We start from the raw sequence: 27,454 nt of genomic DNA on the forward strand, positions 1-27,454 counted from the left end.
TCCAAATTTCATGAACAATAAGGACATTGTAAATACATTGTAACAGATGTTTTCATTAATTGCACCAGGGTAGCCAAGGTGACATTAGCACTTTTTTTATTACCCAAGTCTCAAATAGAAAACAGCAGCTGTATAGAAAAAGTAATAACTTGGCCTCTTCTTACAAAGGAAATATTGGATTTCCAAAAAGTTTACATTTCACTTTCAAATTCAAAGGTTACAAATTGCAGATTGATTATGGTCTTCTCTTAGAAACACTAACCATACAGCTTCAATATTTAAAGTCACCATTCAGTCTAGAGGGGAAAGAATTAAACGGCTGTGCTACGAGTTACACAGTACAGGATCTCTGCCACATAATATGAGAAGGTGGTAATCTATATTTGCAGCTTGCTGTTATCACTATCACCAAGCAGCACAATATTAATGTAGACATCCTTTTCTACAACAGATTCTGAAGTACTTCATATAATTCAGTGAGCTAAACCTGATAATAGCTTAGGTCTCTGTTTCACAGTTAAGGAAACAAAGATAACATAAAAACATAATTTACCAAAAGACACATCTGCAAAGTCAAGATGGAGTGAGATTTCAGATCATTTGGTTTCCAGTCCTGTCTTACAAATACAATATGCTCGTTCTTCTGCTGAAAAACATTTACGAAAAACAGTATCAAAACTATTCATAACGGGTTTTAAAAATCTGTTTGAATGAAACCACAGTTTTAAACCAAAGAATCAGAGTAAGAATTTAATCTGCTCCACATGATTGCAGTTAAGCAACTACAACCCCTATACTGTCAGTTTTATATAACATATATGACTCATGGAGAGCTAGCACGGTTACAGCCCTGCTATGAATGCAGAGAGAAGGGGGAAGCAAAAGATACAATGCAGTGCACGAGGACATCCCGTCAGGTCATTCTGCTGCAAAAAGATGTCTTGTGCAAAACGCAGCTGATGGCTGAATTGAAACATGGTGCTACATAAAATCCACCAAAGTCTAACTATTTATCTGTGATGTCTTGATACCTACCTACCTCTACGTGAGCTTTTCCTGTTGCTCTTCAAGGAATGCACAAATGCCACGTTAACTGGCACGTATGAACTATCATTTTTCATTAGAAACTTTCCCTGAATTTTCTCCAAATAGAAGAAATAAGAAATTCTTTCATATCCACATTCATTTAATTCTATTTTTATTTCCTAAGAGAAATACAGATGCTGAGATCCAAAGAAACCCCAGTGATACGTAACCATAATTGTTGGTACTACCTGAGATGCTTTATTCACAACGTTAAGAACAGAGACATAATCTTAAACATATCAGTGTTCATTTGACTGAAATTCTTCTTTGTCCATGGGCCCCAGAAGCTTTGGTGCACTGTAACCCAGGAAACAGGAAGAGCAGTAGACCCCACACAAGATTTTTGGTAGTATGCAACTGAGTTGACTCGTACTCTCCTACTCCAAGCCACTCAGTAGTAGCTCAAGGGAAGTAGCTCACAGCAGGGCCTCTCACTCTCTCCCAAAATTTTGTCCATTGTTAGAGGTATAGTGGGTAGACCCAGAATGACCAAAAATGTCCACATGTGCTACAAGAACAGCATTATGTTGGTGATTGCCTATCTATCTTTGGTTTATGTTTGTACAATAAATGGAGGTAAAGACTACAGATACATTAGTTTCCAGACTACAAATATACTAGTTTCCAGCCTTATGAATAATCATATCCATTGTAAGCCCTTGAAAGAACTAGGTGTATGGATTGACAAGTTATGCATTGTTGGACCATATTAATTAGACAGAAGCCTAAACTCATAGGTCTGTCTATGCATAATCCTAATTTCAGCCTTTAAAAAGTCTTGTTGCAAAATGTAAGGGAGAGTCTACCTGAAAAGGAATAATTAATAAATCAAGAGTAGAAAGAGCACAAACTCATGTAAATTAACAGATATAACGGACTCTCCTTGCCTCTACATTCAAGTTCATACTGCATTTTTGGAGTCAAATTGCCAGTATGATGTTAAGAGATATTTTTTAAGAGAATTGCTAGATTTTTTTTTCCTCAACCTCCTCCCCTGCTGATACTTCACCACAGAGAGCATGTATTTATTTTACCATAGGAGAGCACTAAAACTGAAGCAATGTTGTGCTGTACTCAGATGGGAATCTTTACAACCCAAGACAACCAACAAGCTGACATTCAGCCTTTGATAGAAACTCATAATGTGCTTTCATGGTATGAATAATATTCTCACCTTCTACAAGCAGAAAACTAAGCTCAAAATTAACTGATTCACCTAAAGCTAAAAAAAAATCAGAAAGGATTGTGTAGAGGTTTCCAGTAAGGTACACTAAGAACTGACTAAACCTACCTATCCAGACTTGTAAGAGTCTTATCTATCTATCTATCTTTTTATCATCTATCTGCCTACCTATGTATCTACCTACCCATTTGTCAGATTCAGGCTTCAGATTATAGTATATTTCTTGGGTAACAGGATCTGTGCATCACTGAATACTATATCACCAGATCTAATAACTAATGGAAGACAATAAAGACAACAAAGGAGTGCCCACAAGTGTTAAGCCAACTAAGTTCATTATATATTGGGGAAAGAGTCTCCCTACTATGAAAGATGGCACTGATTTGATTAAACTACTTAATTTTGAAATTCAAATAATTTTATATGCATAGTATAGCTATCAGTAAAGCATAGTGAAATACCAGGGCTAACTAATCATCAGTGTAATACAATAGGCTGCAGTGATTATGCCATAGGTCTTTTCATTGCAGAGCTATGAAGATATGACATATACTGTAAAAGTTTCTGCAAGCAGCAAGAAATTTTGGATCTAGAAAAAGAATGAACACTCATAGGATGTACACTGCAGATACAAGTCTGAATTTTCTGTGGGCATCTTCAGTTTTACACACTGAAAAAAATTCCATGCTGGTTTACAATGAATATTTTCTAAGACATTAAGACAACCCAAAACACTAATATATTCTCATCTAATATGATACCTGCTAAGTCTTAATTAGAATCAGAAAGAAACAAATCTCCGAGCTCATATACCTTGCATAGACATTTGAAAAGTACCTAGATGCAATAAGAATTGAAAATTGAGTTTCCACTACTGTTCGACTCCCTGCTGTGAGCAACTATTCTTTACACACTTCCTATTTTCCCTGTTACCTTAAGATTAGAGCTACAGATCTTGTATTTGATAAAGACCCTGCAGGAGAGAAGTGCTAGAACAACTCAAACTGCAAAGACAAAATCCCACCTATAACTCCTGCTGGCAGATGAGCTGATGTACTTCCCCTTCACTCAGGGCTCTGCCTAAACTCACAGATTACTGCACAATGCATAACCATATCTATCATTACTATAGCAGGCTTTACAACAAATTTACTCCACAAATATAAAACATATGATAGTGAATGTTTCTGAAAAAAAATAGTTTATCAGAGTTCATTTACTTTGGTTTTTATATTTATTTTGTATTTTATATTTATAACTCCTCTGCATATTTTAGTTTATAAAATGTCATATGGACATTTTATGTTATTTAAATATTGCTCAATATTTACTATTAATTCTTAAGAACTGTTCTTATTTGGCATAAAGATTTAATTTAAAATTTATCTGCTTCTTAAACTCCTAAAACACTTGCACATACACAAATGCATGTTCAAAACTGGTAAGATTAAATTTTTTTGAGAAGCAGATTATGTTGGACAAACAAGGTATAAAACAAAATTTAACATGATGACACTTGCTACTCTATGTCAATCTGTACCTTTTGGCTTTTTCAAAATCTCTTTTTTTCCGTGAAAGTGCTTAAATCTGACCATAAATAGCCAACAGATTTATGTACAGTTGTAATGGTTAAGAGATTGTCTCAGAAAAAAAGAAAAAAAACCTGGTGTTCTTACCCGTTTTCAATATGCCTTTGAGTGTGCAACTCTACACTTTTAGTAATATCTTTTTCTCATGTCTTGAAATTCCAATAGACTATTTAAATCCCATTGAGAGATTTACCATATTAATGCATATTAATGCATATTAAACCAAACAACTGTGGTAAGCTTATGAAAGATTAAAATCTGATCACTGTTGCACAGCCAAAGCTTAAAAGTACTATAAATACGACTATTAGTCTGTGTATATGGAAGGTGGTATGACAAAGGCTCTGAAGAATGAAGCATGATTTGTAGCACAGATTTCCAACACGAAATCAATGCACAAAAGCATTCTGAGAGAAGGAATACTTCAGGGATCTAATCTTTCAGCCTGCACTAACTTGTTCCTCAGAACTTCATCTTTATTAACTCTTGCTTTCTATACCTGCATGGCATATGTTCAATGATCTGTCATATAACAGAATGCTGTATGAGATATAGACCATTTCTGAATTAGCAAAGTAAGTTTTAGAAAAGTAAACTTTCAAATATACATTACTAAATTATTTTACAAATACAGGTACAAATTCTATGGAGTTACACAGGATTTAAAGATAATTCTCTTCTTCTGGTAATCTTCTCATTTCTCACATTCTTTTCTGAAATATAGGGTTTCCTATTTCTGAAAGTACTTAAGGAGAGTCAAAAAGTCAAATATAACAAAAGTACATGATACTTTCAGCAAAGCTGACTTACCAAGGGAACCATCCTACTACAGAGCTCTCAAATACACAAGGCTTCTCTAGAAGGAATCTCCTTAATACACTGTTATTTTAAACCCGTACTGATAACAGCTTAACTGAAGGAAAAGAGCACTCTCATAAGTAACAGAGAGAGAAGGAAAGGCAGACGAATAGTTTTGTTTCAATTTTTAAATAGGATTAAAAGCAACCAAACAACAAATCTCCAACATAGTGCAAATTACAACTTTTGAAATAAAAATGACCTCACACAGCCAGAAAGGTGTAGCACTGTTCAAATTTGATAGCTACAAGCCAGAAGAAGAAATGTTGAAATACAGATAGCTAAAATCTGCATAATAAAATAATCACCTTTAATATAGAAAAGCCTATCTGAGAACAGCAATTACAACAAATTTATGAAGAAGAGATTGCACTAAGATCTTATTTGCTCGCCATGCTAGAAGGTACAGTCATATTTGTTTAGGAATAACAATAATACAACTGATACCAGTGCATTGCTATCAGCATACACTATCATCTCAATAACTAAAACAGACAAGAAGTAGACTAAAAAACAGAAAAGCTCACCACTTCTTCATGCCTGCATTTTCTCACATTAATTCCATTAATCTGTTATTAAAAAGATAAAGAGAAGACTTACTCTACATTTCATAAGTATACATTTCATTTCACTTTTCTAGAAAAATATAAGCAAAAGAACTTGCAATTTTACTCACCTGTAGAATCGCATCTCCTATAAAGAGCAAACCCGAAAGTTCCGCTGAAAACAGAAAGCATATTTTTCACTCCTTTTGGACAAAACATCTTACATTTTGTGTACATGTATTCCTATTTAATTTAATGTTTTTACATAATCTTTTAAAAATTTAAACAAACACCTAATAAAAAACCCCAACATACAACTTCCAAATAAATTACTTGGATATTTTTTTTTAATCCCAAAATACTGGTGTATCTGTTACAATGAAAGAGTCTACCCAGCCCAAGTATAAGACTATCAAACATCTTCCATCAGTCACTAGCACCTTTCAGGCCATTATGGTGAGGTATGACATACTTTTCTGAGTAGAAAATGACTGCAGGACTAGGTTCTGTTTGCCTGTGAGAGATTGTTTCTTACAAACTCTGAGGAAAAAGCAACACGGAGACTCCAGAGCTACTTATGAATGACAAATTTAACTTGTAAGCTTTTACCAAAGATACTTAGATCCTGCATCTTTGATAAACTCATTGGAGTATTTATGCTGGATAACACTTTATATGCTGAAGAGCTAGACAATCAGTATATTGTACAAAATCACCAGCCAAACTGAATTTGATTTTTAAAACAAAGCTATACCCTATTAATCACAAGGGAATTTACCAAATCTAATTCTACAGTTGCAATTTTTAGATATTATGTTGTGTTACAGAGCTATCTAATGCAAATATACTTTATAAACACCTAAGAAATATATACAAAGATTATTTAAGTGTTTATAAAGAAATAAATTACCCCTAATATGAGAATTAAGGAATGTTAACAGATTATATGGGATTATTTATCTATAGTATTCCAAAACATCACAGAAGACTCTGTCTAGAAAAGACTAGAATTAGACTTGATCCAAAAACTTTATTTATTTACATGAGTTGTAAAACTGGAATCAATATTGACATAAATTATGATACTCAAGTACATGTTTGAAGGACTGGTCTGATTAGCTAGATGTAACAAAAGATGCTTGAATTATTGGAGGATAGACATTCTGATTTATTTTTTTCTTTTTTCTTAAATAAATGCGTATCTTGATATTCTTCTTCAGACACGGGACTTGCATGTATTAACACTTCATATATGACCTAACGTGCTAGCCTAAGCACCTCACGTGCATCACTAGTTTTAAGAATTGCATCAAATGTCTCATTCTTGTTTAGAGGTCCAAAGAAAGAGCTGGAGTCTGTTGGGAGGAGGGCAGAACCAAACCTGCAGAGCTTTGAGGTACAGGCTCTGGGTCAAACAGCATTTTCTGTATCAAAGATCCCTAGTACAGACACATGGCATGACACTTTCTACACCACAAGACAATAGTCTCCTACACAGATGTCCCTCAAAACTAGCTCTCTAAAAATCAGCAAATTTTTATTGAAAGCAGTAATGGACATTATATCTCAGCTAGGTGTTGAGGTTAGAAATAACGCATCAGCTACTGCAGCAAAAAAATATGACAAAAATAAAAGAACACAGTGTGTACTTTTGTGTGCTCAGTTAAACTTAAGTCTATCTTCCTTATTTTTCCTGCAGTGCTTAATAGCATCTTAATAGCTAGTGTAGGCAATATATGCCACATTATTATGTATTACATACTTACATGTATACTGAAAAGAATGGAGTCACAAGAATAACTTCTTAAGGTTAACCTTATTGCCTTCCTTAGGGGCTCATTCCATGCTACTCTATAGCCTCCCTACATACAGCTTTCATATCTACCAACCAGGGCTGGCTTTCAGTTCTCAATATGCTGATCCCCCTGTACCTCTCTCTATCTGTGTGGGTGAATATGAGATTTTTTTATGCTGGCACATTTTAATAGTGCAGAAGCAGCATCCTAGTATTATTGCATTACAGATGGAGGGACATGCTTCCAAGTTTACGTTTCTGATCTTACACAAATGTACACAAATATACACAACATAACAGAGAGATTAAATACACCATACTAGTACTGATTCACAACCTTCATCTCTCATCATTGCGCACATCATGAGCTGTTTAACCATTATCCATCTTCCTAGCGCATATTATAACAGTCCAATAATTTCAAAACATTGCCAGTTAAAAACAATACAGAGATTCAGCACCAGTTCTGCTTGTATTAAAAATAAGTATGGTTAAGACGTTATGCAGTACCAGTTTTGCTGTGTATGAGTTGCTGCAAAGGCTTACACAGCACAGCATCTAATGCTGAAATAACATAGGAGTATTACCAAGGTTCTGCCATTACCCACTCCTGTCTGAGTACTACCCTACTAACCAATACAAAAAGACATGCATTCTCTTCTTGTGTTACCATGCTTTATTGGCCAAACATTTGATCTGCGACAGCTTCCTGTCAATAACCATTTGGAAATAAAAGCCACGAAATCATTAACTTTTGTTAAATTTGTTAAAAATTTTCATTCTCTAAATACCTTTCTATTTCTCTCCTTAAAAATAATGCTTTACAAGAACTTTTTTTTTTAAAAAATCGTGTTGAAGACTGTTTACAAAATATTCCAAATTCTGTACTTTTTCGGAGAACAGTTCTGAGGAAGAGAAAGATCATAATGACATGGAGAGAGAAACGGTACACCAATAGCATTTGTTTAACTCTTCCTGCAGAATCTCAAGACTTAATACACCTTGCTTTAAGAAGCATGTCAAAACACAGTGTACTAATCTGACACCCACCTCTTTGTTCTTTGGAAATCTTAGAAATGACCACTGGAATATTATGTTCTGCTCCACCCTGAAAACAGAATAAATGGCAATCTCGTCAGTCACTGGAAATATCTTTTTGCTTAAAATTATATTTTACCCTTTCTCTAACTGCAGTTTTCAGAGAGACTGAGAAAATAACTCTGATTCTGCATTTCCTCTTTTTTTTTTTTTTTAAAAACAAATTTTGGTTGGGATTAATTCCTTATTGCCTCTCATAAAGAAGTTCTCAGTTGCCATCACCAGCTCAGGAAGTGAACTGAATGTTGTTCAAAACTCTCCTCTACAAGACTTGAAGAAAAAGGACATCAGTTTCTGTGAATACTGGAGAGCTTAATGCATGAAATTGTGTCCTGCAAAAGCAAAATGGCCATCACACTACAATGGCAGCCACACTGTGACCACTTAGTTTTCATGCTGGCAAGAAACAGGTAAACAAAAGCCCAAGAAATGCAAGTTTGGACTTTTCATCTCAAAAGCAGCCTTTATTTGTTTCCGTCTCTGTCACACAAGCACAAAGAGTGAGCAAAGCAGTGCGATAAGTAACAAGGAACAGAAAAAGAAACATTAAGAAATGGAACAGTAGGTGTTCAATAAATGGGAGGGAAATTAAGGAAAGCTGGACGGTAGTTCAACAGTTCAACAGCAATTCAATGCTGTTACTTCATTCAATTTATCCTGTCGGGATTGGAAACGTTCATGGTGCTTAAGAATAAAGTATTAAAAAGAAACCTTAAATAAAAAGGAAACTCAAAGGAAGAGAAAGGCAAATATACACAGAGACACAAATATTTTTTCCTCTCTAGAGAGCATCAAAGTGTAAGCCTGAATGTAACCTGTACGAATTCAAATCATCAGAAATGACAGTCTGCCACACTGTTATTTTGCCTACGAATCCTGGTTAAGGGTTTGTTTACTCTTCCCTTCAGCAGCCAGATTTTTCTTTGGAAACAATGGCTTTCTTAGGTCCAGGCATCCAGTGTCGAGGTGTGGAAAGGACTGACATGGGTATTTGGATGGTCTAAGGAACAGTACGTATCCCTTCTTCATGCAATAACCAATTGTTTGAAACTGAACAGACTCCTGCATTCAACAGCTATTTCTGTCATGGAATAAAGACAAATTTCCTGTGAAACCATTGAATTTTAAATAGGATTAAAGTTTCTTCTGCTAGTGGCTATCAATGCAAATGGTCATAAAAACACTGAGTTAATAGGGGTCTCAGTAATATTGCAACAATTTTATGTCTACAAGAAAAGTTCTATTGGCATTGCATGAGAGGAGTGTTGACAAGCACAGAACATATTGAAATTTGTAGCATGGACTGAGTATTCACTCCACAAAGACCATGAGGCTACCTTCACCTCAGTCAGGCTTAGAGATGTATTCAGAATAAATAAATTGTAGCATTATAACTTGTTGAATATCTTTCAGTGGTTTTCACCAGAGGAACAGCAACAGTAAAAGTTGGCTTCACTTAAGATAATCAGTTCAAACTCGCTAGATTTATAAGACTTAACCTACACCCTCCAGATTTTTCCTTAGTCACATTTCCTTAGGCACATTTAATTTCTTCCAAATTTTTCAAACAAACAGAAAAATAATTGTGTCAGTTCCCTTCCTAAGCCTCCAATGTTACACAGAGTTTGCACTATCCAGGACATTTGAAGCTCAGCTAAGGACTGTAGGGTTTAAGACTCAGCGTAGCTACCATAGGTCTTTTTTTCTCAGTAAAATGGCCTCCCTCCCTCCTTAGACTCAGCTCTCCAGTAAAGAGGGAAATTACTGTTATTACTAAGCCAGGCTGCAATGCACGCAACATGATTATTCCTCTATCATTCACTATATCTACCTAAATCCATTTACACTGCAGATTTGAAGAAGCATTCAGTAATGTCCTACTGAAGAAATTATCTCCTCTCACTGCACCCCAGTCTGGCCAGTATGAAGGATTCCTTTTAAATTAGTCATAGGAGGTGTTGCCTGCTATTCTAAGAAACAAAAATTCAATATGGGAAAGGGAGAATAGTTGACCACCTATCTATACCTAGTCATCGTTAGCAATCTGCAGCTAGCTAAAAAAGCTGTATATATTCTGCAACATCTTGTTGAATACTACTTCAGATCGACACTGCAGCCTTATATCTTGCATCCTCCATACTTGAATCTCTATCCTGCAGAAGAAAAAGTGTATGCGTGTCTAAATTCTGGTTTTATAGGCTCAGGAAATACTCTACTGAAGAAACCTCTGGGAACAGAGGCCACTTTTCCATTGTTTTAAATTTTCCCTCCCTCTAGTGTGGACATGTAGTCATAACCTCAGACCAGAGGAGGAGACAAAAATATGTCAAGTAATGGTGTGGAGGCCTTAATGGATCAGATGTCTACCAGACTCTAACACCGATCTTTGTAATGCAAGTTTTCTTTGTCATTTTTCTTTAAGCAGGCAAGGATGAGCCTGGAATAAAGGTAGCTGCCCACCTGCGGAGGTGGTCCTGCTAGAAGAGGCAGAGGAAGCTCTAATCACTGGCAGCTGTTTGAAGCTCAGTGTCCTGGATGTTGACCATTACTGGTGGGAGGTCACCCACACCTCCTTTCAAAGTGTCACATGATACTGTTCTAAAGACTTTTTCTCATCCCAGTTTTTATGTGTGAGTTTTTTTTCTGAACTTTTAGTCATATGAAAAATAGGGCAACTGAAACTAGTAACTTTTACTTACAAATGCTGTTTTTGTGACTGGCTCCAAATATAATAAGAAAATGCTGTTTTAGTAATAAATAAGCAGAAAGAGTCTACAAAAAATTAGACCAATTGTCTCAGAGTTAGGCAATGTAGGGGACATTTTTATTTCATACTAAAAGGCAACATTTATTGCACTAACGAAAATGGGCCTGTTTGTTTCAGCTTTAAGGACTAGTGGCCTAATATGGCTCATGTCTGAGGATAAACTATCTTCCCAACTGAAAAAGGGTGACTTTATACATGTTGCCTACTGGAAGCAGTCCACATAAAGCTCTGAACTGTAGTCACAGACTGTCTTAGAGAATACTAGTTGTTGTAAGCCAAAACTGTGCCAGGAATCATGCTAGCAATTAAACAATATAGACAATAATGTCCACATTGGCTCTTTTCCACTTTTCTTTTCAACAGAATAGCGTAGCTGGAACCAAAATGCCACCTCCAAAATGCAACTTCCGCAAGTACACAAGCTTTTAAAGATGAAAAGATAATTTTTTAAACTAAAAGCTAGATGATTCATCTATTAATTAAAGCTTTCTAGCCTTTTTATTTTTCCATTGTTTCAATTTGAAACACAGAGGAAATGTGTTTATAAAAAAATATCATAGAATGAATGAAGATGAAGAGAATCATCTAAGTATGTACATAAGTGTGATCAGGACAGGTGCACATGCTTGCTTTAGAGATTTTTTGATCTAGTTAAACTTCAAAAAGTCAAACCGAATCTCAGCAGATATGCAATGCTGTTCATCATTTAAAAACAATGATCAAAACAGAGGCAGAAAATAACACTGTACAGAGTCCTGGTAGCCAGGAGTCAGACTGTAACTGCAGACCTTAATTTATTTAATGAACTATCAATTTTATTGCCTATTTCTGCAAGAACACTACATTTCAATTATTGAGAAACATGTTCTTTCAGAAGTCATACACTTAGCAGCTTCTTGTGTCAAATCTCTGCATCTCAAACTTGTCAGAGATGTGATAAATGACTGAAATACTACACTACACTTACCAATTTCTACATGTAACTCTATGGCTTTTGCTTCACACACAGAGGTTTATTACTGAGGGTTCTAAAGGCTTCAGAAATTAGAAGATAATTCCTTCTGAAGAGTGTAAAACAGATCAGTTCTGCTTCAAATTCAGTCACACTTTTGCCATCAACTTCAGTAAAATGAAGTACAGCAAAACACAAAACAGGGTTTTTTTTTGTTCTTTCAAACCTTCAAAGAGTGGATTATAAGCAATTTTTTAAAGGGCCTAAGATTGGATCTTGTATAAAAATCAATCTCACAAGCAGGTTTTTTTAAGCAGTTAGCTGAATCTCTGATTTTTACACATACAATAGGAGCACACAGATTATAACACAAAAGAAGAGAGTTCCCCTCATAGACAAGTCACCAAAAGATAACTAGACAGTTTCATTTTGGAATTATTAACATTTTGACCTTCTGCTTTTCAGGAAGAAAAAAAAAATTCCAAGGGTCCAGAATATTTAAGGTGGGATAAGACACTTCCAAAACTTACTCAAGAGAAAGTTAAAAGGTGACTTGACCATGTGAGATTTCTGATAGCAAATGGGTGTTTAAGTTAGCAGAAAAAAACCATGATAATGCCCTAGATCTGAATGCCAAAAATAGACAAATTAATATCAAAGCACAAGCAAATATCTTAAAGTGAGGGTCATTAATCACTCTACTGCTATAACTCACACCTCAGATAAACTGAATCCTCTAATATACACCACTGCCAGAAAGTAAGTCCTCAGATAACCCCCATCTTTAAATAATCTGAGAGCAGCAAGACAACAGGAACTACTGTAGTACGTGGGGTTCTGGGAGATAGAATTACTGAAATAAGGAGGAAAGGCCTCAGTCCTCCTCACTCCTACAGGGTGACTTGTAGACCTCTATTTTAAGGCACTACTACAAAATAATTACTTTTCTATTCAAAAATATAATAATAAATATAAGTCCTTTATTAAAGTTCAGGAATCTTCAAAAACAAAACAAAACAAAACAAAACAAAACAAAACAAGTAACAAACTGTTATTCATCTGCAAGAGGAAGCATACCATGACTGAATAGTACCTTTTGAAACAGAAAACTGGCACTTTTCAGTTTGGAAACATTTGGAACTGACATTGACACTTCACGGCATACCTAAAAAGTCCATTTTAGTGAGTCTTCATAAAGTTTGCCTACCAAACTACAAAAAACATTAAAGTTCCAGTTCTAAGTTGTTTCTTACTACTAGCTTAAAATGATAATAGTAGGTTATATTGATTATTTTTTTGTTTTAGATTGTTTTGGCTATCCAACTGCTTGTCAATCGTTCTTTTTGAGAATGTAGGATTATTAATAAAGGGATCTAGCAAAAGAGATGCCATGTTCATTGATTTTTAAAAAAAAATCATTTAAAACCAATAAATCATACCGCTTGATACACATCAACAGAATATCTCAGACCATAGAATTCTACTTGCCATTTTCATTATCTGATCTACACCATCCGAGTAAGTTTGAGCTTCCTTTGTTGGAAAAAATCTCTTTTCTATTTGATGACAGCTGTTGAAGGGATTCCATCACCTGATTGTGAGTTATTCCAAAAATTAAAAAGAAATCATCTATTCATACCTGAATTTATATAGCTTCACCTTTCCACTACTTAGAATAATTTTGATCAAAATACCTATGCAATAAAATAAACCTAGAAAATGTTTAAATAAAATAATTTAATTTGAAGCCTTTATTTGTAAATTTTATTGCAGTTGCTTCTAATACACTTGATATAGTTTTCTATTGTTATTTCTTTCTATTGAAACAGGTTCTTATTTAAAAAAAAAAAAAGATAAATTCCCTTGTAGGCTGAATTCACAATCTGTTTTGGCACTTTTAAATACTTTTGCAACTTCCAAGAATTTTCTTCAGAACAATGGATATCTTGCTCTAAAAATTTAAGAATATCTTGCTCCACTAATTTAAGAAAGATCATTGCACATTCACAGTATAATTTATATTTCTCAATGATATTTTATTTTAAACAATGTACTTGATACTTAAATAATGTGATCTTGAGCTTGTCAGCAATTTTAATTCTAAAAGATAATCCATTGTAATGTATAACTAAAAAATCAATTTTAATGACTTTTGATGAGATTTGCTCTCCAAACCTCAAAAGTCCTTACTGTAACCAGTTATTTCTTAGCACCAGCTAAATAAAACCTCATTCACCCATATACTTGATTTTACACTGACACGCATTACTTCATTGCTATTCAGTGAACTGTAACCTATAATGATGTTGGAGGAAAATAACTTGTGTCCTATTGACTAAACTCACGAGAAATTTTTGCCACAAAATAGCAATTAGTTTTCCTTGAATAGAGGTCTTTAGTGGGTCAACAAGATAACAGCAAGTGTACCAAGACATATTTTTAGAACTAGTATTTCTATTCAGCAATATTCTTATCAATGACAACACAAATGCATATTAATCCCTCTTCTGAGTCACTTCTTACAAGGTCAGTACTAGCAGAGGTTCACAGGAAAGTCTATACTTTCGCTGTATATGCATAATTTAAGCCTCTTTGCATTCATGTGAAGTACACTTCAGTTTTTCCATTGCTATCTTGAGACTGAGGACTGCTCTGTTTAGAAGATAAAATTAATGTTGTGTTGTCTACACTGAGATTCAAAGCTAAGGCAAGGTTTTCAAAATCATAGATTATGATGACACAAATGATCAACACTTTCTCCTCAGCCCTCCCTCCCTCAAAAAGGATCACCTACACTTGTATATGTAATTAAATCTTACTGAAGAAAGTAAAAATACGGTAACATGATAAATTGCTGCCTTTGCTTGATCTACAGCAAAATAAACAATATGAGAAAGCAGTAACACTTTCTGTCCTACTAATGAATTGCAGTGAATTAATGTGATGTTCTTTGTAGGAGAATTGATGATGAACTTATTGGCTGTTCCACATGTCTGCCACTGTAATTTAGCATTCATTAATAACCACTTAAATTAGCTTGAACAAAAGTACAGCCTGTGCAGTTGCAAACACTTTTCAACTCTCATATCAAATCTTACTACAGAGCTGCTCAGTTTGAATCTTAAGGGAATGATCTTTCCGTTGCCTTCCATTCCATAGGGCAGTGTAGTTGCTGGTTGCCTACTGTGACAGTATCTAACATCCTAGAATATGTTTGCTGTTTTGTTTCTAGTCCTCTAAAATATAGTTTGTCCTCATTAAAAGTAACATTAATTATATACAAAGACACTTTTTGTGTAACGTGGAATAATAGACCAAAAAAATCATCCTACCTTTATACTTAATCCAAATCCTCCTACAGTCTGTCTTCTAATTGTTACTGTTCTTTCCTGGAAAAAAAAATAAATCAAGTTTTGTTAGTTTTAATGTTTTCTGCTGTAACACCTATATTCACACTTCAATAAGTTGTTTCTGTGCTTTGATCCTTTTTGGATCGAAATCCGATTGATTTTTCTTGTTTTAATAAACTTGTGAGTTCCTGAACGCAAAAATCCCATGAAACCTATGCTGCAGAGGAAAAAGATAGTCTGGAAGAAAAGCAGAGGTCCTGTCTCAGACAAAAATTAATTTGTTCAATTCATACCACGCTAGCAAGTACTGCAATGCAATAAGAACAGAACTGTAGAGTTTAGCAGTTAGTGCACAACACGTGCATTTCAGAGGTCTTTACCTCGACTAGTTCTAATTTGGTCCCATATGCAGATTGAGCACTGTATGCTGAAGTACATAAACTGAACTCCTGTTGCACATTTTCCAATTTAGTTTCATCCAAAAGGAATACAGCTTGTGTACTCCAAGACCACTCAGTGATGTGAACCAAAGCATGATAAGTGCTTTGGTTCACATGATCCAGAAATTCATTGCAAAGCACAGTCCTGATCCAAATTAAAAAATTAATGCAAACACAGCCACAGTTGACCTCAGAGCTATGGTTTAAAAATTGTAACCAATGATTTAAAGGGTGTTGTTACAGACAGAATTATTTAAAGCAGCCCATTTTTTTCCTTTTATTGCTCGTCCTAAAATTTGTTCTGTAAAAACTGTAGGCTAGTAACTGTCTTATATATGAACATTTACAAAAAAGACTTTTTTTTCCTAGTCCGTCATGTTGACTTTATTCCCAAAGATCATTTAGAATTAGTCAATTTGGCTAGCGGTAAAAAATCTTAGTAGCAGATATATGACATGTCCAGATACAAATATATGGAATATATAGATTTTTTAATGCCCTCCACATGTCTAGATTTTGTACTCATTTCATTACATATATTGCATAGCATAAGTCTGCATATATATTTTATCTATATATGTTCGTCTATTTCAGCACAATCAGCATAGATTGCCAGTGTCAGTCAGATTTGAGTAAGTCTCTCATCAGAAACATACCAGTGACAGAGAGGATGAAATATCTACAGAGCTATTTTTTCCTCCTTACTTCATATACAGAAAGGAAAAGAAAGGATGTAGGGCTACTACATAAGAGTTTTGGAAAACTGATATTGCTGAATTTGGGGGAAAATCCAGTTGCCTTCTTTCTTTTTCACATTTGTACAAATATGAATTGTGTAACTGCAGAAAGAGCAAGCATAAACTAGTCCAATGTTTTGGATGGCAAGACAAAATGGATTTCCTAAAATGAGACTTTCCATTTATTTATTTAGGCTAATGCCTGTGAATGTTTAATCTATGAAAGAGGTATATAATTTTGCTGTTAAATGGCCGAAAGTTTCGATTTTTTTTTCCTTTGAAATGCATGAAAAAAATATACTCTTATGTTTGTAACCCACAAATGAATGCGTAGCATGGCAACAGAGGAATATATGGCTATCCTGTTTCACCTGTGTGCTTCTGCGCTGTTCAGAGGGAGCAGAAGAGCCTTCTCAGCTCTCAACTCACACCTTCTAGGAAGGAACTTTCATAATGAAGTTCCCATAAACTGAGTTCAATCCACAAAGTTATTTCACTTCAGACCACAAACTGTACTTAGGAAACCTTTGGTCTTCCAGGAGGTTTCAGCCGCGGGTAATGTTGCAGATCATATATTCAGGATAAACCAATATAGGCCACACTCTGATGTGTGGTCTAAGCTCAATTTACATGAACGAACATGAAACACTCAGCTGTGGCTCCACTGGTAGCTGAATTTTTCCTGTGAACTCCACCTCATTTCCAGCTCCAGCTTGTGTTGAACATCTAGTTAAGCACAGAAGCTTGACTTGAACACTCTAGTCAATACGTTCTAGTATTTTTGTTATACGTGCTCAAATCAAATAGAAAATATTTGTGTTACCTAAGATGATGTTGAAAAATAGCAACCTTTTAATAAAGATAAACTGACTTGATAGTATTACATTAACCATGAATGGAATAAAGAATATCAAATGAAGTAGCATGCTCAGCAAAAACCATAAATCTTCATTAAAATTTGTAGTTCATGATATGTTGGTAGTCACTGTAAAGTTTAAACAGTGGCATCTGAATATATTCTAAGCTGGAGCTATGCTTTTAAAAAGCCTAATAGAACGCTGTCCTGCAGAATATTTCTATCTTTGTTGTCTTTCTTAGCACAAGACACACACAAGTATCCATATAAGAGTCAGTAAAGTATTCTTTATGGTTTTCACTCAAGTGAAGACAGACTCAAGCCAGCCCTGAAAACACCTGATTTGGGGTCTTTTGTGACTTTACCAGTGCTGCCTGACAGGAAACTAGAAACATTTTACACTGGAGTTCAGCATTACTTTTTAAGAAAATTAAATACATGCTTCAGAAATACTTTGCTAGCATAGCAGATTACTAAATAGACAAAAGTGTGTAAAAGTAAGCAAAGGTGTTGTGGTTTAACCCGACAGGCAGCTAAACACCACACAGCCACTAGCTCATTACCCCCTCCCTGAGTGGGATGGGGGAGAGAATCAGAAAAAAAAAAAGTGAAATTTGTGGATTGAGATAAAGACAGTTTAATAGAACAGAAAAGAAAGGGAAAATAATAATAATAATGATGATGATAGAATATACAAAATGAGTGATGCACAATGCGATTGCTCACCACCCACCGACCAATGCCCAACCAGTCCCCGAGCAGCGATCGCTGCTACCTGGACCTCGCCTCATAGTTTATATACTGAGTATGACATCATATGGTATAGAATACCCTGTTGGACAGTTGGGTTAGCTATCCTGACTCCCTCACAGTTGCTTGTGCACCTGGCAGAGCATGGGAAGCTGAAAAGTCCTTGACTAGCATAAACACTACTTAGCAACAGCTAAAACATCAGTGTGTTATCAACATTATTCTCATCCTAAATCCAAAACACAGCACTCTACCAGCTACTAGAGCAAAAATTAACTCTATCCCAGCCGAAACCAGGACAAAAGGGAACAGAAAAATTTCAAGCAACTGTAATTTTCCAGCAGAACATAATTTATCAGAGGGTTTTGTCTGGTATTTTTTCTATCTCCATTGAGGGTACATATTAAATATTTCAGGTGTGGACTGTTACTGAATTGAATTGAACTTTAAAAACATACTGCAACTAGATCCACCTGAGTGATGTGTGATGTGTAATGAAGGCATTGCATTGTATTTAACCCAGGCTAATTCAACACACTTCTCAGCCGTACAATAAAGAAATGTTACTTTGGTGTTTCTTAAGTGTAAAGATTTCACAGCATGATAGCTAACAATTACAAACATGCAAACAATTAATGATTTTCAAAAATACAAATCAGAATTACATAGGAGTTATATATTTCATTAGTAAACCATCAATAATCCCCTAGTCTGTGATTGCAAACTTCACATAAACAATATAGTGAAACATCTTTTCCAGAACTATCAGAAGCATCATACATTTCACACATCAGAATTCTGGCTTAGGATCAGACCCCACCTCTGATCAGCTCCTCTTTTTTTACCCAGAAGTTTAGAATAAAAATGAGAGGATCATCTAACCACAGTTAACCCATCTAAAACTAAGCCATTGGTCAAGGCTAGCTTTCTCCTGGAATCAGTAAAGAAAAATAAATACATTCAATCCAGGTGAGTCAAAGCAGGTGCCCAAGTTAGGTGATAATCATCACCATCATCTATGTCCTCCATTGAGTATACAGCCAGGATGTCAAATTTAACTTTGGAAAGACGAATCCCTACCTTTACAGTTGCAAAGTTACTTGAATAAGTACTTTGATGGTAGATAACAGCTTTGAAATGTTTTGCCGGAAAACTCTTTTATCCAAGTAAGTTTTTCTTTGTGACTTGCATGACTTGCATTTGACTTTTTGTATGTGACTGGCAAAAAACCCAAACCAAGCTTCATTTTCAGTGCCATTTTAAACCGAGATGAACTGAATAAACCTTGTCTGCAAAGCACTATATTTTAATGTAAAATAATATTTTTAGTATAACAACTAATACCATAAAGAAGTTGACCAGCAAACTGAAGCAAACTATTTTATTCTGATGCCTTTAATTAGCATTTCAAATGAACAATAACAATAATAAAATGTTTTTCACTGGTCTAATAGCTTTAAATTCTTAAAATGCTTTACAACTATTCAGTAATAAAATATGGCGACAACTCTGGAAGGCAACACATTTTGTAACAGTAAAGAAGTACTCTAAGTATCCTGATTTATGCTGTTCCAGGTTAAAGATGGTGCTGCTCCCTTGATTCCAACTACCTGCTTAAAATAAAATCTAACTAAAAATCTGCGTCAGCTGAAGATTTGTCTTTTAATATTTTACGTAATTTCGCTTTCCCCTCTATTTGCATAGGGTATTATTCTATGATTGAATTTGCAATGGTTTTGCAAATTCCAAAAGCAACTTCATCTCCAAGTTTACAAAGTAAAACTTGATTCTAATGAAAAGCTACTTCGTTCAGTACCAAGATTACACAAAATGTTCTGTGAGCTTGTAATTCCTTTATCACATTTGTTATCTACATCACACCAAACAGAGGGCAAGTTAGACCTCCTAGGATCCTTAAACACAAGATTCAGAGCAGTGTTTTAGGAGCTGCTTCCTGGAACAGAACAAAAGGAGTTATCATTTTATTGAAAAACTCAAAGCTGCTGCCAAGCTGTCAGCATTTTCCATGCCTCTATCTCAGAAAATTCGTCATCCACACATATGTTCATTGACTGGAAAGGAGAGCTAAGAGTTTTGCCAAAAAAAATCTTCCTCAGAGCTATGCAGTGAAACAGAAGCAATGTTTTTTAGGATTTCATTAAAGAGATATTAAAATTTCTCCTAAAAATCCATATGAACTTCTTGAGATCACAGACATCATCTTAAATGAGATTAGAAGTGAAGAATGACCGTGTAAGCACACAGCAACAGTAAATAGTCAGGAAAGGAAAACACAGAATCCTACGTAATCATTAACTATTTACATTAGGATGAGAGGAAATGGCCTCAAGTTGCGCCAAGGGAGGTTTAGATTGGACATTAGGAGAAATTTCTTTACTGAAAGAGTGGTCAGGCCTTGGAACAGGCTGCCCAGGGAAGTGGTTGAGTCACCGTCCCTGGAAGTATTTAAAAGACATGTAGATGAGGTGCTTAGGGACGGGGTTTAGTGGGCATGGTGGTGTTGGGTTGACCGTTGGACTGGATGACCTTAGAGGTCTTTTCCAACCTTAATGATTCTATGATTCTATGATTCTACATTTAGTCAAGAGTTAATGTCATTTTTAACAGTTAAATCTTAGGACACAGTAAAGATATAAATATTTCATACTGACTGGTATGTGATGTAAAAGAAAGTTTATCATTGCTTAGATGACTCTTAACAATAACGATTAATTAGTAATACTTTCAAATTATTTATTCTGTATAATATAAACCAGTAATCTAATGTGATCTAATAATCTGTCTCTATGAATGTAGTCAAATAACTGTTGAACAAGAGGATGAAGAAACATCAAAACTCTTCATAAAACTGAGTTAACAGCATGTGAAACTTCAATATTCCATTACTCAACTTTTTTACTAGGATATAAATATCACATTTTCAGTTTGGGACACTGGTGTGTCTGGTTATTCATCTTGCAAGAGTAAAGGTATGAAGAATTAATTTGTCTAGGTCCAGACAGAAAACAAGACCTCTCTTTTCACAGTGGGTTGAACAGACACCAAGGTACTATACATACGGAAGAACATGGGAAAAAGCTGAATGGGTGCAGAACAAAACAGTAGGTGGGAAAAGAGGAATAGACATGGAGAAGAATCTACAATAGCACAGTGACATGGAAAAATGTAGCAGAAAAAAGGAGGAAAAAGTTAGAATATAATTTTTAAAATGTAATAATGAAATATAAAGATACAGTCAATACATTGGTAGCAACTTCATAGATCAACCTGTTAACATTTGATGCCATAATATCTTCAAGGCCATGCTCTCATGTAGTTTATCAGCTATTAGTAATCCCACTACATTTTGAAATAATGAAATGTCATGAGAATTTTTTTTCTTCATTGAATTATTTCATATATTCAAGAAGGGAGATTTTATATCCTTTTTTTGGTAACGCTTTGCTCTTTCTTACTGGCATTTCTTTGGATTAATTGACATGAGCAGTCAAACTTTACACTCATTCTGAGTGTAAAGGACACAGGGCACAGGTCAGTCACATTTCCAATTTGAATTAATAGTGTTAACAAGGTTTGCCAGCAGACTTGCTCATCTGCTAACAACTTCCGTCGCGTGACATTCGAAGCTTGTATCCTTATTTCAGTTCCTCATGCAACTGGAGAAGGTCAGCAGTAAGGGATGGGGGCAGAATGTCTGGTCAATTGGAAATCTCCCTTCCCCTGCAGCTGCGCTGGAGACTGAGGACGGTAAACGCAGCTGTGTTGTGTAGACTGTTAATAGTGGCTGGGATGAGCAAGAGCACTCAACCCTTCGCTTGCTCTTACTTCAAAATGTTCCCCATACTACAGCATATGCCTAAAAGCAGAAACATTCACCTAAATATCTACTTATAAAAATTCTACTCCTAGGATTGATTTATTTCAAAAGTACTGCACTTCTTAATATAGAAATAAAAGGGAAAAAAACCAAAAACCCAAAGTCAGTATGGATCTGAATTCCCACTAGGCTTGGTAACGAACACTCTCTGTAGTTCTGTGATAGCTGTAGTTTCCAGCTACTGCCTCACATCATATGCTGCCATTGATCAATGCTTTGGGTTCTCCAAGTGTTTTCTGGTTTGCAGGATTTTTCTTTTTTGTGGGAGAAAAACCTTCTTCCAATGAGAAAAAGTTTGCTCTTTCAAATTTGGCTTTACAAATGGCAGTCCTGCGTTTGAACCTCAGTAGCTTGCTATGCTTTTTATTTTTAAGTAGCTGCAGAAAAATAAGCTGGCTTAGGTTGTCCCTAAATAATCATGTTTACATCTGTTAGTTCTAGGTTGTCACTTAAAAGCTGTCCAGATTGGCAGGGGAAAAAAAAAGTTACCACCATCTGATAGATATTTGACGACTTCTGTGAAAAAATTGCTTCACTCCACTGAATAGCTGACAGATACCAACATAATAGAAAAAAAAAAATAAAAATCACCATTCTTACTGGTAGCTTTGTGAAGGTAACAAGAACGGAAAGTGCTTGAAAGGTGACCTATCTTTTCACATATTTGCAATTCTCTCCAGGACAGGGAGTTTCACTTTGACACCGTTCATACTATTCAATCACACATAAGAATCGAAAGAGTAAATAAATACAGAAATAAATACAATACCGAAATCAAAACCATATGTTTACTATTTTAATCTTTTCACTTTTTTCTTCATTTATTTTTCTACTCATTAACATTGTTAATGTTAATTGAACTTGTTTTACCTACACCAACATCTATGAAATGAAAATTTTAAACTCTCAAAAGAGAATGATGTAATGTAACAGATTTAAAATTCACTCTCAGGAAGTCTCCAAAACTCTAAAATGTGCAAGCAAGGGAAATGTAATAACTTCATCTGACTGCTCAGGCAAGTCACAGTTAATTAATATGTTCTAAATTTATACTCACACTTAAAAATTAATAATATCTTTATCATTTAAATAATAATAATAAAAAAATCAAGAAAAACATGCTCTTGTGCAAAGTTTATAAGTTGAAAACCTGTCTCTAACACAACTTATTTTTTTTGTAATACCATATGGGCTTTGTATAGAGTTACAAATCATAGAATCATAGAATCATAGAGTCATAAAGGTTGGAAAAGACCTCTAAGATCACCGGGTCCAACCGTCAACCCAACACTACCATGCCCACTACACCATGTCCCTAAGCGCCTCATCTACACGTCTTTTAAATACTTCCAGGGATGGTGACTCCACCACTTCCCTGGGCAGCCTCTTCCAAGGCCTGACCACTCTTTCATAAAGAAATTTCTCCTAATGTCCAATCTAAACCTCCCTTGGCGCAACTTGAGGCCATGTCCTCTCATCCTATCGCTAGTTACTTGGGAGAAGAGACCAACGTCCACCTCACTACAACCTCCTTTCAGGTAGTTGTAGAGCGCAATGAGGTCTCCCCTCAGCCTCCTCTTCTCCAGACTAAACAACCCCAGTTCCCTCAGCCGCTCCTCATAAGACTTGTGCTCCAGACCCTTCACCAGCTTCACTGCCCTTCTCTGGACATGTTCCAGCACCTCAATGTCCTTCTTGTAGTGAGGGGCCCAGAACTGAACACAGGATTCGAGGTGCGGCCTCACCAGTGCCGAGTACAGGGGCACGATCACCTCCCTACTCCTGCTGGCCACACTATTCCTAATACAGGCCAGGATGCTGTTGGCCTTCTTGGCCACCTGGGCACACTGCCGGCTCATGTTCAGCCAGCTGTCAACCAGCACCCCCAGGTCCTTTTGCTCTGGGCAGCTTTCCAGCCACTCTTCCCCAAGCCTGTAGCGTTGCCTGGGGTTGTTGTGGCCGAAGTGCAGGACCCGGCACTTGGCCTTGTTGAACCTCATACAGTTGGCCTCTGCCCATCGATCCAGCCTGTCCAGGTCCCTCTGCAGAGCCTTCCTACCCTCGAGCAGATCAATACTCCCACCCAGCTTGGTGTCATCTGCAAACTTACTGAGGGAGCACTCAATCCCCTCGTCCAGATCATTGATAAAGATATTGAACAGGACCGGCCCCAAAACTGAGCCCTGGGGAACACCACTCGTGACCGGCCGCCAACTGGATTTAACTCCGTTGACCACAACTCTCTGGGCTCGGCCATCCAGCCAGTTTTTTACCCAGCAAAGAGTGTACCTGTCTAAGCCATGAGCCGCCAGCTTCTCTAGGAGAATTCCATGGGAGACAGTGTCAAAGGCTTTACTGAAGTCCAGGTAGACCACATCCACAGCCTTTCCCTCATCCACTAGGCGGGTCACCTGGTCATAGAAGGAGATCAGGTTGGTCAAGCAGACCTGCCTTCCATGAACCCGTGCTAGCTGGGCCTGATCTCCTGGTTGTCCCGGACATGGCCTGTGAGCGCCCTCAAAACGAACCGCTCCATGATCTTCCCCGGCACCGAGGTCAGGCTGACCGGTCTGTAGTTCCCCGGATCCTCCTTCCAGCCCTTCTTGTAGATGGGCGTCACATTAGCAAGCCTCCAGTTGTCCAGGACCTCCCCAGTTAACCAGGACTGCTGGTAAATGATGGAGAGCGGCTCGGCAAGCTCCTCCGCCAGCTCCCTCAGTACCCTCGGGTGGATCCCATCCGGCCCCATAGACTTGTGAGCGTCCAGGTGGCGTAGCAGGTCATTAACTTCTTCCTCTTGGATTATGGGGGGTTTATCCTGATCGTTGTCCCTGTCTTCCAGCTCAGGGGGCTGAGTGGCCTGAGGATAACTGCTCTGACTATTAAAGACTCAGGCAAAGAAGGCGTTAAGTACCTTAGCCTTATCCTCATCCTTGGTGGCAACGTTCCCCCCGCCCCACATCCAATAGAGGATGGAGATTCTCCTTGGCTCTCCTTTTGTCATTAATATACTTGTAAAAACTTTTTTTGTTGTCTCTCACAACAGTGGCCAGGTTGAGTTCTAGCTGGGCTTTTGCCTTTCTAATTTCCTCTCTGCACGACCTAACGAGACAATCTTTCAACACAGTTGATTTCACAGTAGCAAAAGGACAACTTTAAAAGTGAGATATAATATGTTCTTAACTTTACAAGAAAAAGAAGAATGATTGTGTGATTAATAATGCCAGAAATCAGGTCTGGCTATAGTTCAACAATTTAAGTCAGTGTTACCTTCTGACCTTGGAAAAGGTGTTTATTCACTAAGTTTTTTTTCTCTATCAAAAAACCAATTACAGTCCATAGGTTACATTCAGATACATTTGTATCAACCTCAGTTAAATCCTTGGACAAATGCCATAGTACTCCTAGAGCTGTTGCTCTATAAATTCACAAAAATGTGCATTCACTTTTTATTAGTATTGAAATTACGAATGATCTTCACATCAATCTCCCAAAATGGTCCTTAATTTAAACAAAACCTAAAAAAAAATATTAATTTTTAATTAAATAATGCATTACTACACAGCAGCATAGAATTACATTATCGAAATGAGAATCATCTGTATGTTGTCATCAGGTGAGTTAGCATTATTTTGGAAAATCTATCACTCTCTAACAGAACATTTAAGAAAATTATGTAAAAATGCAAACTGTCCTGGTAGCTGAACTTAGCAATTTGCCAGCTGCTCACAGTTTATTTTCAGTCTTTTAGAAAAACAGTAGCTGATTCAAATCATCCATCTTGTCAGATGGTACATTGTCATACCCTTGTTTTATGGATCTCACATGCACATACACTCTATTAGAAAAAATTCTGAGTACAATTAGCAAACAAATAAAGCCTATTAAAGAAAAGAAGGAAAAAAACCACGGCTGCCTAGACAGATAAACTACTTTTCTTGATAAAACACAATAATCCTTTTACTTGAATTTCAGATGTTCATGAAAGGTGATAGAAATTGTGAGGATTAACGTTAAAATAAAAATTTTGATTCTGGAGTTGCAAAGATTAAAACTTTTCCTAGGAATAAATCTACTGAAGAGTCATATTTCAGATCAGACAAGCCATATCTTAGGCTATCTCCCCTCCCATCATAATTTTCAGCAAGGTCAGTATTAGGCTATCCTTGTTAGTCCCAGCTATTGACCTACATGTCTAAAAAGACTGGGAGTTGCCTTATTGCACATTGTCATCTGGAACACCAGATAGCAAACTTTTGTGATTATACTTTCATGTAATTCAAAAAATATGTTTAAAAGGAAATATAAAATAAAGATCATCTAGACTTCTGCCATCAATACCGATGAAGTTCCTACATGGTTTAATTCAGCTGTTTTCAGGGCATTTCTTTTTCAGATGAAAAGAGTAACAGTCCTAACTGTTTTGTACCACAATAAACGGTCATGGAGATTTATGACAATTATAATTATAAGAAAGCTGTCTGTTGGCAATAGCACAATTATGAAAAAATATTTTGTGAGGGTCTGGTACTTTAGGGGAGAAAAAAATGTACCTGATCTAATAGTCACCGGTCTTTCAATTTTCCCACAGAGAGACTCATGGATCTCTTCAGAACACAAGCTACTCACAAGCTACGCTCACAAGTCTATGGGGCCGGATGGGATCCACCCGAGGGTACTGAGGGAGCTGGCGGAGGAGCTTGCCGAGCCGCTCTCCATCATTTACCAGCAGTCCTGGTTAACTGGGGAAGTCCCGAACGACTGAAAGCTCGCCAATGTGACGCCCATCTACAAGAAGGGCTGGAAGGAGGATCCAGGGAACTACAGGCCGGTCAGCCTGACCTCGGTGCCGGGGAAGATCATGGAGTGGTTGGTTTTGAGGGTGCTCACGAGCCATGTCCGGGACAACCAGGGGATCAGGGCCAGCCAGCACGGGTTCATGGAAGGCAGGTCCTGCTTGACCAACCTGATCTCCTTCTATGACCAGGTGACCTGCCTAGTGGATGAGGGAAAGGCTGTGGATGTGGTCTACTTGGACTTCAGTAAGGCCTTTGACACTGTCTCCCACAGCATTCTCCTAGAGAAGCTGGCGGCTCATGGCTTAGACAGGTACACTCTTTGCTGGGTAAAAAACTGGCTGGATGGCCGAGCCCAGAGAGTTGTGGTCAACGGAGTTAAATCCAGTTGGCGGCCGGTCACGAGCGGTGTTCCCCAGGGCTCAGTACTGGGGTGGTCTTAGTTCAATATCTTTATCAATGATCTGGACGAGGGGATTGAGTGCTCCCTCAGTAAGTTTGCAGACGACACCAAGTTGGGTGGGAGTGTTGATCTGCTTGAGGGTAGGAAGGCTCTGCAGAGGGACCTGGACAGGCTGGATCGATGGGCAGAGGCCAACTGTATGAGGTTCAACAAGGCCAAGTGCCGGGTCCTGCACTTCGGCCACAACAACCCCAGGCAACGCTACAGGCTTGGGGAAGAGTGGCTGGAAAGCTGCCCAGAGGAAAAGGACCTGGGAGTGCTGGTTGACAGCCGGCGGAACATGAGCCGGCA

At 36.9% G+C, this 27,454-nt stretch overlaps 1 protein-coding gene across 1 annotated transcript in view; it reads right to left on the bottom strand.

The window, feature by feature from the left end:
* Positions 1 to 27,454, bottom strand: part of SNTG1 (syntrophin gamma 1) — a 379,748-nt gene that overhangs the window by 128,678 nt on the left and 223,616 nt on the right. The window contains exons 4-7 of the mRNA XM_075141888.1: positions 15,206 to 15,262; positions 8,107 to 8,164; positions 5,393 to 5,436; positions 5,244 to 5,285 (exon numbers count right to left, since the gene is read on the bottom strand). Of these exons, the coding sequence (XP_074997989.1) occupies positions 5,244 to 5,285; positions 5,393 to 5,436; positions 8,107 to 8,164; positions 15,206 to 15,262 (201 nt within the window). The remainder of the gene's footprint in view (positions 1 to 5,243; positions 5,286 to 5,392; positions 5,437 to 8,106; positions 8,165 to 15,205; positions 15,263 to 27,454) is intronic.

The sequence above is a fragment of the Calonectris borealis genome, chromosome 2, assembly GCF_964195595.1.
Source record: "Calonectris borealis chromosome 2, bCalBor7.hap1.2, whole genome shotgun sequence".
Classification (NCBI taxonomy): Eukaryota; Metazoa; Chordata; class Aves; order Procellariiformes; family Procellariidae; genus Calonectris; species Calonectris borealis.